General features: G+C 49.0%; 1 protein-coding gene across 1 annotated transcript in view; it reads right to left on the bottom strand.

Moving 5' to 3' along the window:
• Nucleotides 1–12,872, bottom strand: part of LOC137463273 (anthrax toxin receptor 1-like) — a 37,605-nt gene that overhangs the window by 21,906 nt on the left and 2,827 nt on the right. Inside the window, exons 2-7 of the mRNA XM_068174368.1 lie at nucleotides 8,289–8,360; nucleotides 7,586–7,657; nucleotides 4,677–4,758; nucleotides 3,781–3,814; nucleotides 2,934–3,013; nucleotides 634–702 (exon numbers count right to left, since the gene is read on the bottom strand). Coding sequence (XP_068030469.1) covers nucleotides 634–702; nucleotides 2,934–3,013; nucleotides 3,781–3,814; nucleotides 4,677–4,758; nucleotides 7,586–7,657; nucleotides 8,289–8,360 — 409 coding nt within the window. The remainder of the gene's footprint in view (nucleotides 1–633; nucleotides 703–2,933; nucleotides 3,014–3,780; nucleotides 3,815–4,676; nucleotides 4,759–7,585; nucleotides 7,658–8,288; nucleotides 8,361–12,872) is intronic.

Below are 12,872 nucleotides of genomic sequence, written 5' to 3'. Positions count from 1 at the left end.
TTCTGTGACTTACTGTGGGTTACACCAGTCTCTGGGTTTGATTCAGGGGAGATTGTTCTAAACCAAGTGTGCTATGACTCCTTTTCTGGAAGCTGAAAAACCTGGAAAAAGTCTCCCAGCCTCTGCTTGTGTGCAGTGGGGCTGTGCAGGTGCTTCACTCATGTCAGAAAAATGTCAACTGCTACTGTGTGAAATGGAATTCATGGACATACTAACATGCAAACGAGGAACTCAGAAGTCAGACAAAACCCAGTGAACTACTTCTCACTAATAGAAGCTGTTTGCTTTTTGCAGCATGGCTTTCCCCTGAAAGAAAAGCTGCACTGAAGCTGAAGGGTTTTATGGCAATGCTTCAGTTTTATGGGGAAAAGCATCCCCACAGCTTCCTCCAGCTCAGGCCAGACAGTTTGCTGTTCTCCCTGTGCCCTTCCCCTGCTTTTCCCCAGCATCAGAAGAGTGGCTGGGGCAGGCAGAGGGGCAGACTCAATCAGAAAGGGAACAGAAAGGGACCAAAGCCAACAGCCAGACCCAGCCACGCCGGGTGCTCCCTTCAGACAGCAACAAGAGGAGAGGAAAACCCCTGGAGGGGACCCAGGGCTGCGAGGCAGGCTCTCGGGGACTGGGGCTCCTCACCTGGGTCTCGTTGAAGTCCTTCACACCCACGCAGTACACGGTGGCCCCCAGGTCCCGCGAGCGGTTCGCCTGCAGCGGGACAGGAGGCAGAGCACGGTTACCAACGGGCTGGGACCTGTGGGAGTCCTTACACTCACAGGGGTTTGGGGAAGCTGCAGCAGGCAAGCCTCAGAGGCAGCAGAACTGTGATCAGAGCCAAGCAGTAGCCGTAAGATTTGTCAGCAGAAAAATTACACAAGAAGTAGGAAAGCAAGGACAAATAGAACAATGGTCAGTGTATTAGTGCTTGTCTAGAGTAACTCCCTAAGCTACAGAAAAGTGTATTTAGTGAGATATTAGGAAGTTCTACGCTCAATAATGGAGCCCTGTGCATTGTGTTTTAAAGCTTACAAGCAGGTATTGTATTGGAAATAACATTGTTTTAGCCAAAGGAACGTGTGCTTACAGTGGTTGGAAAAATCTACTGTCAATATGCTTTTGCTTTGTGTGACTGGTCAAAAAGCTTTTAAAGTGAGTTGTAACACTGAGGCTTTCAGCTGCTGCCTGGGATGAGAGCTGCTGGCATCTGCCCATTGTCATAACCATGTGATGAGAGTGATGCTGGAAAATAAACAGCTCGAGAGGCGTTCCTCAGCAGTCCCGTCCTGTTTGTGACTTGTACATGAACCCTGGCCAGCAATAAATGGTGCCTGTGTGAGGCTTCCCCAGAGCTCCTAACCATAAATTCACCCCTTTTCTGTAGAACGAGCAAAGGGGGAGCTTAGCAGAAGGGCACTTAAAAAGTTTTCCTCCTTGATTGTGTAAAATCAAGTTTTATCTGCTACTAGAGCTGCTGGTGTTTAGTAAAGGGATTTTTAAAACCTAATTAGTTCAACTTTCTAGCTCCTCCAGCTTCCCAAAAGATGTCAGGCAGGCTAAATCAATTTTCTTTTCCTCGTTTAGGGCACATCCCAGTGTAACAGTAACCTAAAATGCTTTTGTGTGTTCTGTTTCAGACAGGTGTGCCCGGGCTCCTAACACCTGGAGGTGAGAGAAGCTCCATTCCACCTGAAACTGCATCACTCCAGTGCTTACACAGCATCCTGAGCTGAAGGGAGAGCAGCCACAGGTTTGATTTTCCTGCTGCCTCACTGAAGTTGCATTTACTTCAGCTGCTCCAAATGCCTGAATGTAGTAATTTAATATGACCGTAGTAATTTAATGGTATTTCAGCAGAACAAGAACACCTGAGCTGACTGAAAACTCCTTCCCAGAAGAGATGCTGGGGAGTCAGACTGAATGAGAAGACAGCAGCAATGCAAGCTGTCCAACAGCAAAGAGCTTTTCGAGCAGAAAAAAATTCCAGTTTCACTCTGGGAAGCTTCAACCCAAACAACTGGAGCAGCTCACAGAGTAAGTGCCGAGTTCAGGATCTCCTTCCACCAGCCCAAAACTGTTCCTCCCTAAACCAAAACAAATACAACACTTCTGACCTTTCAACTTGTTCACTCACCTCTAAAAGCAAACTTGTTTTTCTTGTGGATTTTTTTTTATTTCAGAAGGGAAATAAAAAGAGATGAACCGTAAGGAGGGGAGCTGGAGATTCAGGACATTTGCTGAAGCAATATTGGTTTTACTCTACAAACCCATTCTTTTTGTTGTTATTGGATTTAATGCTGCACTTTGGACAGACTGAGAGGAAAAATTCTGTCCATAGCAAACTCATGCAGAAATGCCCTCTGCCAAGTTTAGATCATCCTGGTTTGACTGGCAAGTGCCAACTGTTCATCTCTGCAGGGAGGATGTCCCGAGGAACATTCTGCAGCAGAGCTCTCAGGGCTCACCCCACTGTTTAACATTTTGTACAGTTCACTAAGTGAATGAAGATGTTGAGAATGTGTGCTTGAGTCTCAGAGATATTTGTGGAAACGTCAGACTGGGTGATCTGAAAGATTTTCTGATGTGACAGAAGCCACCACCCCCTTTCTGCAGTCCTGACTTTGTGTGAGAGGGAAAAAAAAAAGTGAAAGTGAGAATATTCAGCATTTCCCAGAGCAATCCAGTAAATACTGAAACTTTTCAGCTGTGAACAATTCCTTCTTCTATGTTTATTTCTAACTGGAAGTTTTAACCCCTCTCCAGTCTCAGCTGTGGTGAGTCAGAGGCTGCTGCTGTCAGTGGTTCTCCTTTGGATTCGTGTCTGCAGAGCACCAAAGTGGAGATTTCTCACTGGGGGAAAAGGTTTTCCTCATCTTTTGCATTCACAGCAGCAAGCCCAGACATTCCACTGTCTCCCTGACTACAAAGTGCAAGCCACTTACCTCCCTCTCAGAGTAGAAAAATAGATCTTCGTGGAGCTCTCCATCTGTCAATGCAATGATGACACTGGCAGTTCTGTAACCTGAACACACAAACCTCTTCAGTCCCTGCCTTTGGCCGTGTTTGTTAAAGCACCTCAGAAAACATCCTGCCTTAAGGGCGTAACCCTGGTGGCATTTCAGGCCAGGGAATGAGACTGCAGCCATCAAAAACCCAGTGCAATTTGTTCCTAGTTAGCTCCCGACTTTATTCATGTTGTCAGTTCAAGAAATCCAGAGGGGCTTTTTCAGCTTGTGATAAAAGGCTCAGTTGGGATTTAAACAAAGATGGTGGGGAAAGGGCCTAAAATCTTCAAGATTCCTGGGCAACATTTTGGGAACATCATTAAACCTTTGCAGCCTTCTCTTCCAAACCAGAAAGTTTTGACATCAATTACAGGGAAGGAAAGGACATTTTTCCAGTTGTCTGCACTTAGTGCTGGTTTTAATAATTGCTGGTTAAAAAAAATCTTTTACCCAACGGCTTCTGCACGTATTTGTGTTTCAGAAGGAAGGAGAAATGGTTGCCTGAGCCCTCCAGAAAAAGCAAGGTACCAGTTTTGGTGAGAGTGGGCACCTGCAGCCAGCCTGGCTTCTCCCTTTTGGCCTGAAATACTTTAATTCCAGCTCCTTAATGCTCCACTTGTTGTTTTCCCCTTTCAGGAACACTTCCCTGACTAGCACCACATCCCCGTAAGAATAGGAAGCCACCCCCACCCTTCCCACAGCAAAGCTGCATTTTAGATCTGTTCAAGTTATCAATCAAAAAGAAAGAGAAAAAACCATTCAGTGGATCAAGAAGGCCTCTCACCGTGAACGTTCTCGTAGTAAATCTGCTCACTTGCCTGAAATCAGATCAGAAGATTATTAGCAAGGAATCATCAACAGGACCTTGCGAACAACTTCTTGTGCAGCAGAAAGGAAGGGACGGTGGCAGTGAGGGTGTCACATTTGCAGCTCACACATGAGCTCTGCTTTTTGACCTCTGATTCACAGAGCAGGGCTCTTGCCTGGGGTTTTGACTGCATTCCTGCAAGGTCTCCTCAGCCAAACCAAGCCCAGAGCTGTCTCCCACTATTCTCCTCTCTGAAAACCCCATCCATTTTCATCCCTGCGAAACATCCTAGGCCCAGTGCTAAATATTCCTCAGCAGCTCCAGATCAACTATTCCAATTGCAAATAACCCAGCAGCTCTGCTGGGTCACCTGAGGTTCTGCAGTGTGCTCACTTTTCAGTGATGGGACAGCATTTCCAACAGTCCAAACCCCTCCCAAATACCCACGTGGGACAGAGGTGGGAGGGAGTGCAGGAGCTCAGCTTTAGAGAAACTCCTGAGCTTGTAAAATATGTAAGAAACATGCCCAGAAGAAGGCAGTAAGGTCTGCAGTGACTTGGCCACCCCAGGTGTGAGCTGTGACCTCACCCCACTCAGCCCAGGTAGGACTGACAGCTTCCCAGCCCTCCTGGACACAGAGCCAGGGGGACCCAGTGCCACTGCCTCCCCCTGAGCAGAAAAGGCAGCTCTGCCCACAGAAGGCAGAAATAAAGAGAATGAGCAGAGTCTGCAGCACGGAGCCCTTACCCTCCCTGTACTGGCTGCAGCAAAGGGACAGGGTCCCACTCACCCACCAGGGAATTAGCACCCAGCCCCCAGTGTTGTACAGCTCCTGAGGGGCAGAGACCCTGCTCAGACCCTGCCCCAGTTACCCTCTCAAATCCTTCGTGCATGTACGTGTCCCCTCCTGGCAGCACCTTCTGCAGCTCCTCCAAGCCCTGGCGGATCTGCTCCCTGCAAGGAAGGCAGGCACTGTCAGAGCCAGGAGCAAAGCCACCAAGATGTTCCTGGCAGGCAGCAGAGGTGGGTGATGGACACAGCGTGTCCTCACACCCAGCAGAGGTGGGTGATGGACACAGCATGTCCTGCAGAGGTGGGCGATGGACACAGCGTGTCCTCACACCCTGCAGAGGTGGGTGATGGACACAGCGTGTCCTGCAGAGGTGGGTGATGGACACAGCGTGTCCTCACACCCTGCAGAGGTGGGTGATGGACACAGGACGTCCTCACACCCAGCAGAGGTGGGTGATGGACACAGCGTGTCCTGCAGAGGTGGGTGATGGACACAGCGTGTCCTGCAGAGGTGGGTGATGGACACAGGACGTCCTCACACCCAGCAGAGGTGGGTGATGGACACAGCGTGTCCTGCAGAGGTGGGTGATGGACACAGCGTGTCCTGCAGAGGTGGGTGATGGACACAGCGTGTCCTGCAGAGGTGGGTGATGGACACAGCGTGTCCTCACACCCAGCAGAGGTGGGTGATGGACACAGCGTGTCCTGCAGAGGTGGGTGATGGACACAGCGTGTCCTCACACCCAGCAGAGGTGGGTGATGGACACAGCGTGTCCTGCAGGGCACAGCCAGGCACAGAGATTGGGGAACAAGAGTCACCCCAGTGTCTGCACAGGGTGGGTGCCTCTCCAAGGATGTGGAACGCAGAGTTGTGCTCCCAGTGCCTGGGGAAAGCAGCACAGCAGCACCATCCCCAAGGGCAATATCCACACATTTCGTACATTTCTTCCTAAATAAACCCTGCTCAAACCTCAGCAGCTGACTTGCACCGGGCTCCCTTTCCTCACAGGTTTGCTGACTTGAGTATGCAAACATCATCAAACAGCTACAGAGAATGACACTCAGACCATCCTGGCAACTCCAGTTTATGTGCAGCTACATCTCCAGCTGACTGGAAGCCTGAAGCCTTTCCCAATGGCTCATTGCGGCTCAGGGTGGGTGTTTCAGCTCTTCTCAGGAGGGCCAGGCACAGTGACAGATCAGTGCAGGCTCGGAGGGCTGGGCAGTGATTTGTTGTTCCTCTGAGTGGCAGACACCAAACTCTGGAAGCCAAGCACAGGCCAGGAGTCTTTGATGCAGGATAAAAGCCTGGGGTGTATCTGAGCAAACTGCACAATCCCAGGGGAAGGGGTGAAGTCACTGCAGGCAGGCCCACACCAGGAGGCATTTTTTAAGCCCTTCAGAAAGGCCAGTTGGTGTGATCACCCACTCTGAGAGGCTGACTGCAGCAGGGCATTGACACAGCTCAGTCTGCACAGCAGAGACTGCCTGCTTTGGCCAAGGGCTGAATTATCAAACTTCCCAGGACCCATTTTGTACCTGTGAGGTCCCAAACTAGTTAGACACTTATAAGGCTTCTCCTCTCAGACAGCCATGCACATACCAAACCAAAGCTGGGTATAAAATGGAGCATTGCCTGTGATCAAAACTATTTCTGAGAGGTTGATACTGACATTTTAAAGTATGCAGCAGAAGTCATTAAAGTTTGTCATTCCAGACCCGTTAGAGGCACAGAGTTTTCCCAAAAGGAATGCTCAGCACCCTCAACCCTCACTTGCAGATGCTGAAACACCCCACAGAGGCAGGGAAGCTCTCCCAGGTGACAGAGCCCAGCACAGCCCTCGTTTGTCAGTGCCCGGTAAAACCCAGCAGCGAGCTGGCTCTGAGACCAGTTCCATAGCAAAACCCTGCTCCCAGCCAGCATTTCTGGGACAGCTGGGTAAATATGGAACACATCCCCACAGGGGAACATTTCATAGCTCAGAGCCTGAGCAGAAAGGAGATCCCTGCAGAGGGGTTTGCTCCGAGGGTGGGACGGCAAGGGGCAGGGAACAGGTTTTGCTTTGGCACCCTGTTAAATAAATGTGGTTCATTCTCTTCATCCCTGCTGCTGCAGAAAGTGGCAGGAGATGCCCAGGCTGGCTGGGTTTGGCGCCGCTTTCAAGGCTGGTGTGAGTGTGCACTGCTCTGTAGGAAGGCAGCCAGCTTCCTCCCCATGGCAGCTGCTCTGGTATGTGATTTCAGACATCCAATATGTAAAACACATGCTGACTTATACACTCCACACATGTGGTACATATATTTTTGCTCCACGTGGCAATGAAGTTAACAGAGGAAGTGAGAGCGATTTAAGGACCTCATCCAGCTCTCCTTGGAAGTCAGAATAAAATAATAATAATAAAAAAATCCATCCTGTAGGTTTTACTGGGATTAACTCGGGGGTCTGTGAGGGGGTGGCAGGGACACGCTTCACAAACAAAGCAATCTGGTATTGCCAACAAATCCACACCCCTGCAATCCACCCCAAACGCCCTTTGTCTGTGCCACACCTTCAGACCTTCCAGGAAACCACATTCCCCTCTACCCCAGGAGCGTGGGTGTCACCTCTGCCTTCCAAGCCTGTTTTTATGGGAAGGGAGTTTCACCTATTTGCAGAAGAAACTCCCAGAGGATGTTCCACAGGCACCGAGTCTCTGCTTCTCTGACAAAATCCTGAATCCCTGGGGAGTGCAGGCTCCCTCAAGGAAACCAGGGTGAGCCAAAAGCCTGACAGCTGACTGAAGCACATTTGGAAGTTGAAATTAAGCGGGGAACCTCTGCCTTGAGAGACCTTAGTGCATTCTAGTAGGTGAGGATGGGCATGTGACTCTGCTGGTGAAACTGGGAAGCACAGAGGTGCCACAACACGTTCCCAGTGGGATGGAAATCACTGAGGAAGGCAAGGGAAGCTACCAGGAACCAGAAGCTGCTGTTGACCTTTAAACCTTACCTGTCTTCTGTTAACCTCATTAGAATTGTCCCTCTGGTTGAAAAAACAATGAAGGACATCCTCAGCTGAGGGCTGGAGGAGAGAAAAAAGTGAATTAATGTGGTGGTCAGAGCAGAGCTCTGTGCGTGTAACACAATCACACTCTGCCAGCCCAGTTACAGCTCAACAGGATGAAAATGTGTTCTGCCCTGGGCCCTCTTAGTCCAGGGAAACCTTGGGGAATCCTTGTGAAGGATGTAGAGAACACTTGTATCACAACCTTGGGATTGCTAAAGCCAGAAAGGCTTAAATGCACCCTGAGACAAGGGAGGGCTCTTATGTTTGTCACAACACCTTCCATCCCCTGTCCCCAGGGATTCCTCATCCAGGCTCAGGTCATTCAGGGTCTGAAAGCCACAGCCAGGGGCTCTCCCTGCAGCCCCAAACTTGTGCACCTCAGGCAGCAGCTCAGAGACAGGAGGATTCCTCCCCCACAGACCTGATCCAGGGAAGGCAGGCGGGAATAAATGGAATTCTTTTATCTCCCCGTGTTGCCCACAGAACGGGAATGTGGGGAGGAGCAGCCAATGGAGGGTGTGAGGAAAGCATCAAGAGCCCTTTCTCCACCACATTTCCCCACGGGAAGCAGCAGGTGCTGGGACTGGGAGCCACTGGGAGCCACTGGCAGCCCCAGACCCCAGCAGGGGCCTGCAGCCCTCCTTACCTGATGAACTTGCGGGCCAGGTGCTCCACAAAATGATAGATCTCGTTCCAGTGATGCAGGACACTTCCTGACCTGGGGACACAGGGATTACAGGACACATCAGGGTCACTTTTCTGTCCCACACTGCTCAGTGAGGCATTTGCTTCTGCTTTGTTCAACACTCACTGCCCATGCTCTTCCTTTAAAGAGAGATCAAACTGGAATTGACATTTCCTACTTAACTTCAAAAAGCAAGAATAATTCCTGCTCCATGCAAGTGTTTGAGGCTGCCCTTGGCAGTGGCTTAAGGCACTTAGGCTGGGCTTTAACAGAGCCTTAACCAAATAAACCCTGTGTGAGTGAGGAGCTGTTTCTCTGCACAGTGTTTTAGATTAATTCCACCCACTCACTTCCAAACCATTACACAGAGCTTTTAGCTCAAGTGTATTCTGAGAATTACATGCAGTTGGAGGAACAGATTATTAAACTCCTCCAGTGTTTCCACTGTGCCAGAGACTATGAAAAGTAAAACACCTCAGTCCACATCTCAGCTGCTCTGGTTAATTCTTTCACACCTCAGTTAAAGACAAAACAAACTAATTTTGCTCCTCAGGAGAATAAACCACAGGATGTAATGGGGTTGGATTATTCTTCTTTATGTTGTAAGAATGAGGAAAAAATTAGGTTAATCAGAATCTTTCAGCACAAAATGCCCCTTCTGGCATAAACACTTCTGTGAACACTGGAATATTAATATTGGGAAAAAAAATTTCTTTCCTAGAGTTGGAAAATAAATGTGTCATCACTTATTCAATTCATTGAGTACAATTAGAAATATTTATAGGGGAAATAACCATTCCAGCTGCAACAGAAACTTCACTGATCTGCAGCCTGAGGAAGAAGAGAGGATCATCAGCAGATGCTCTTAGTGCTGAATTCTTCCTTTCTTCCTTTCCTCAGACCAGGACACAACACCATGGCTTCTTCCCCACTCAGATGTTAATCAGAGGAACAAAGGAACACCAAATAGCAAAACCCTTGATAAACCAATTAAACCACACAGTGAGAAAATTGGCATCATAAGAGATGAGGGGTGACACGCATCAGGACTTGCTCTCAGACAGGAAACTTAAACCCTGCTGCATGCAAGCCCCAAATTGATAGAACAGAAACACACAGAGCTCAGCCCCAGGTGCAAATTCCCCTTGGATGTATGGGATAACTCAGAGAGCTTGAATTCCACAGGCACTCCAGTCCCAAATCATTTCCTACAACTGGCCTGGAAAAGATTTATTGTCTTTAGATGGTGAGGCATAAAAACCACTTGACTTTACAGCAAGGGTCGCATCAGCCTCCAGAGGACATGCAGAGCCAAGGCTTGGTCACAGAAACCAGTTAGTCCTTGCTTCAGTGAAACAAATGTTACTTTAGACCATATATTCACTTCCCAAAAAGCACACCTGAGTGAAGATCCCCACATTTCCTGACCCGCTTGGTGGCAGACACGAGGAGCTGGGACCCACAGCCCCTGCCCAACCTCCTCCCAGCCTCCAGGTAAAACAACCTTCAAGGAAGTTCTTGCCACTGCTGCAATCATTAAACCAAACCCGCTGTGCCCACAAAGGGAGGATGCTTTCTGCTCAGTTTCAAGAGTGGGATCACTGGAATAATCTGCAATCCAGTTTTCCCCCATCTCTACCAGAGGGAGCTGGGACAGGGGCCCAAAATGAAGGATCCCACATTATCCTTCCTGCACAGCAACTCCCACCGGGGCCAGGCAGCTCAGCCTGCCTGGAGTTCATTTCTCCCTCTGCTGTCAGGGGCCAGAAATGCCCGGACCTGCACTTAGGAAAAAGCACTCCTTGTAAATAAAATGCATTTTCTGAAACACCCTTCAGACTTCTGACGTTCTTCACTCGGCCTAAAATGGACAAACGCAATACAACCAACATTTCTGCAGCCAGTGCAAAGTTCACAGAAGCAGCCTGAGCTCACAGTGCCCACCTCCTCGAGCTGTGTCATTCAGCAGCCACACTGTAAAAGACACTTTGCACAGTGAGGCAGGCCAAGAACTCTGAGTGGGATGAGTATTTCTAAAGTCCAACTGTAAGATAAGAAAAGCCAATTTTCAAATAGTTCTCTCCTCATATTCCCAGAAGAAACAAGATGATCAGCGAGCCAAGGCTTTGCAGCTGAATGGCTGATGCTTTAAACTTGCAATTTAAGAAAAGACTCATCCTGAGGATGCCAAAATCTCTTCTGGAGAAGGGCCCAATAAATGGAAATTAAACCCAAGTAAACCATTCTCTTTAACAAGAGAGTGAGACATTGTGTAGCCATCTCCACTGGCATTTTGTACCTCCAGAGGGAATGCAGGTGTTGAGAGAGACACTGCAGTGGCTCCAGCCAAGTCCTGCTCTTCAGCAGGTGCCCTCCTCCTCCTCACTGGGACAAGATGCTCCAGAACCCAAAGCTGCAGCAGCTCAAACCTCCCTAGACTTGGTCTTCCTTGCACTTTTTAGACTCCACTTTTCCATTTCTGCTGTTGCACCTTCTCAGAACACCTGCGGGTTTGCCCAGGTCACAATCTAGAAGGGTCACAGAATCAAGCCCACACTCTTACACCAAGACCTCACGTGAGTTAAGTGCTCTGCAGCCGGCAGGAGGACATGAAGACACTTGGTTCAGAGGCTGATGTTGATCCAAAAATCTCCTTCAGCTTGCCTGGGTTTGGACGAACTCCCAGAAGTCTCACAGCTCTCAGAGATGCCATTTACCTAAGAAGTTGTGCAGCATCTCTTTATTGAGCTCTTCAAAAACAACACAAATGAGCCCAAAAGCATCCTTTATCTTTCCAAATACTCCAGGAGCAATTCTGAAAGCCCTCCATAGCACAAGGGCGTCGATGCAATTCTCGGAGGAAACGCTGTTATCTTGTGGCACACTTCACACCAGACAGCTCACTGCCAAAGCCTGCAGGTCACAGATCCACAGGGGCTCAGGTCAGAGCAGGACAAGCCTCTAAGCCCAGCCTCAGTCCAAGAACATTCTTTGTTCTGGAATGGCTGGCAGGGGGTATGCAAAAAACCAACTAATAAACAAGTAACCATGACTTAATTTACATCAATCAGCAGACAAAGGGCAGAGTGCTGCAGGCACACAGTCCTGGCTGGAAGGGAGCTCCTGCCCATTCCTTTCACCAAGGAATGCTTAATCCAGATGCATCACTGGGTAAAAAACACATCCACAGGTCCTGACTCTGGCAGGGATTTCACACATGAGCTCAGCTCACTGCAGTTGCCTGCCCTTGGCAGAACTGGGAGTTAATTACGTTCCTTCAGGCAAAAAGACAAAAATGCACAAACTTCTCCACCCTGCCTGGCTGGCATCCCTCAGCCCTCATGCTAACACAGAGAAAAATCATCCCTCCACATCCTTGCAAGCTCCTGCCATCCCAACCACATGCACACCTTGCTCTGGGTGCAGGCATGAACCTGGGAGAATCCCAAATGTCCCAGCTGTGCTGGGAGAGGGGAGCTTTGCTCACTGCAGGGCTGGGCACAGTCGGCTTGGGGTGGTCACAGTCAGCATTAATCAATCACACGGAGAATATTTTTACAATAATTGGACAATTTGTCAGCAAGGACAATCGTTTGGGCTTTTTAGCAACATCTCACTGCTTCCTCATTGTTGTGCATCTTAATTTGCAGCCTGCTGTTAATTCCTTGGCACCAACTCCTGCAGTGTGTGGAGCCTGAACCCACAAATCCTCTCAGCACCACAGAACACAAAAGAAGAGGCCACCCTGGACCAGCTCTCCCAAAGTAAGCCAGGCCTACCTTCCACAGCGCTGGCTTTTCTTGGTGTGACCTTCACCCCGAGGTGCTCAGCACCTGCACAGAACCCAAACTGCAGAGAGGATGCAACCCTAAACAGCAAACAGCTCCTCTAAAGAGCAAGTAGCAACTCCAAACAGCAAATAGCTACTCCAAATAGCACAAAGCTACTCCAAATAAAATAAAGCTTGAGGCTAAATTGAGAAAATAGACACAGTTTGAGATTTTGCCATCAAAGGACAAGAGGCATGGTCTGTGGAAGGTTCCTCACCCATGGCTTGGAGTGGAACCAGATGATCTTTAAAGACCTCCCAGCTCAAACCATTCGGTGATTCCATCAAAGTGTTAAAGGAAATGTGATAACCAGCCCCACCACAGTAAATCTCTCACCAGAGGTTAAACAACCAGGTCCAGTGGTGTACTGTACCCAGGAACAGCTGAAAAGCCACAATGCTGCTCCAGAATTCCACTGGAGACCAAGGAAATTTTTACAGCAGATCCTGTTCATTTCTGCACCAGAAAAATCCCAGGAATAGGAGCTCTGCAACTGTCAAAGCAGGGCTTTTGTTGGATACCTTGATACCTACACTGGGGCCAGCCTGCCTGCTTTAAAGCTTGTGCCAAGGCTTGTGTTTCCACCCAGATCCATAATCCTGTGAGCAAAGCTCAGAAGTCATGGATTTTAGTGGGGGAACGGCACAGAACTTGAATTAAGGACCTGCTGAATTACATTAGCTCAGAGGTGTAACACAGCACACCCATGAGATTT

This window comes from Anomalospiza imberbis, chromosome 28 (genome assembly GCF_031753505.1).
Source record: "Anomalospiza imberbis isolate Cuckoo-Finch-1a 21T00152 chromosome 28, ASM3175350v1, whole genome shotgun sequence".
NCBI classification, from domain to species: Eukaryota; Metazoa; Chordata; class Aves; order Passeriformes; family Viduidae; genus Anomalospiza; species Anomalospiza imberbis.
Note: the sequence above shows the minus strand (reverse complement) of the source record. Positions and strands in the feature narration are given on the sequence as shown.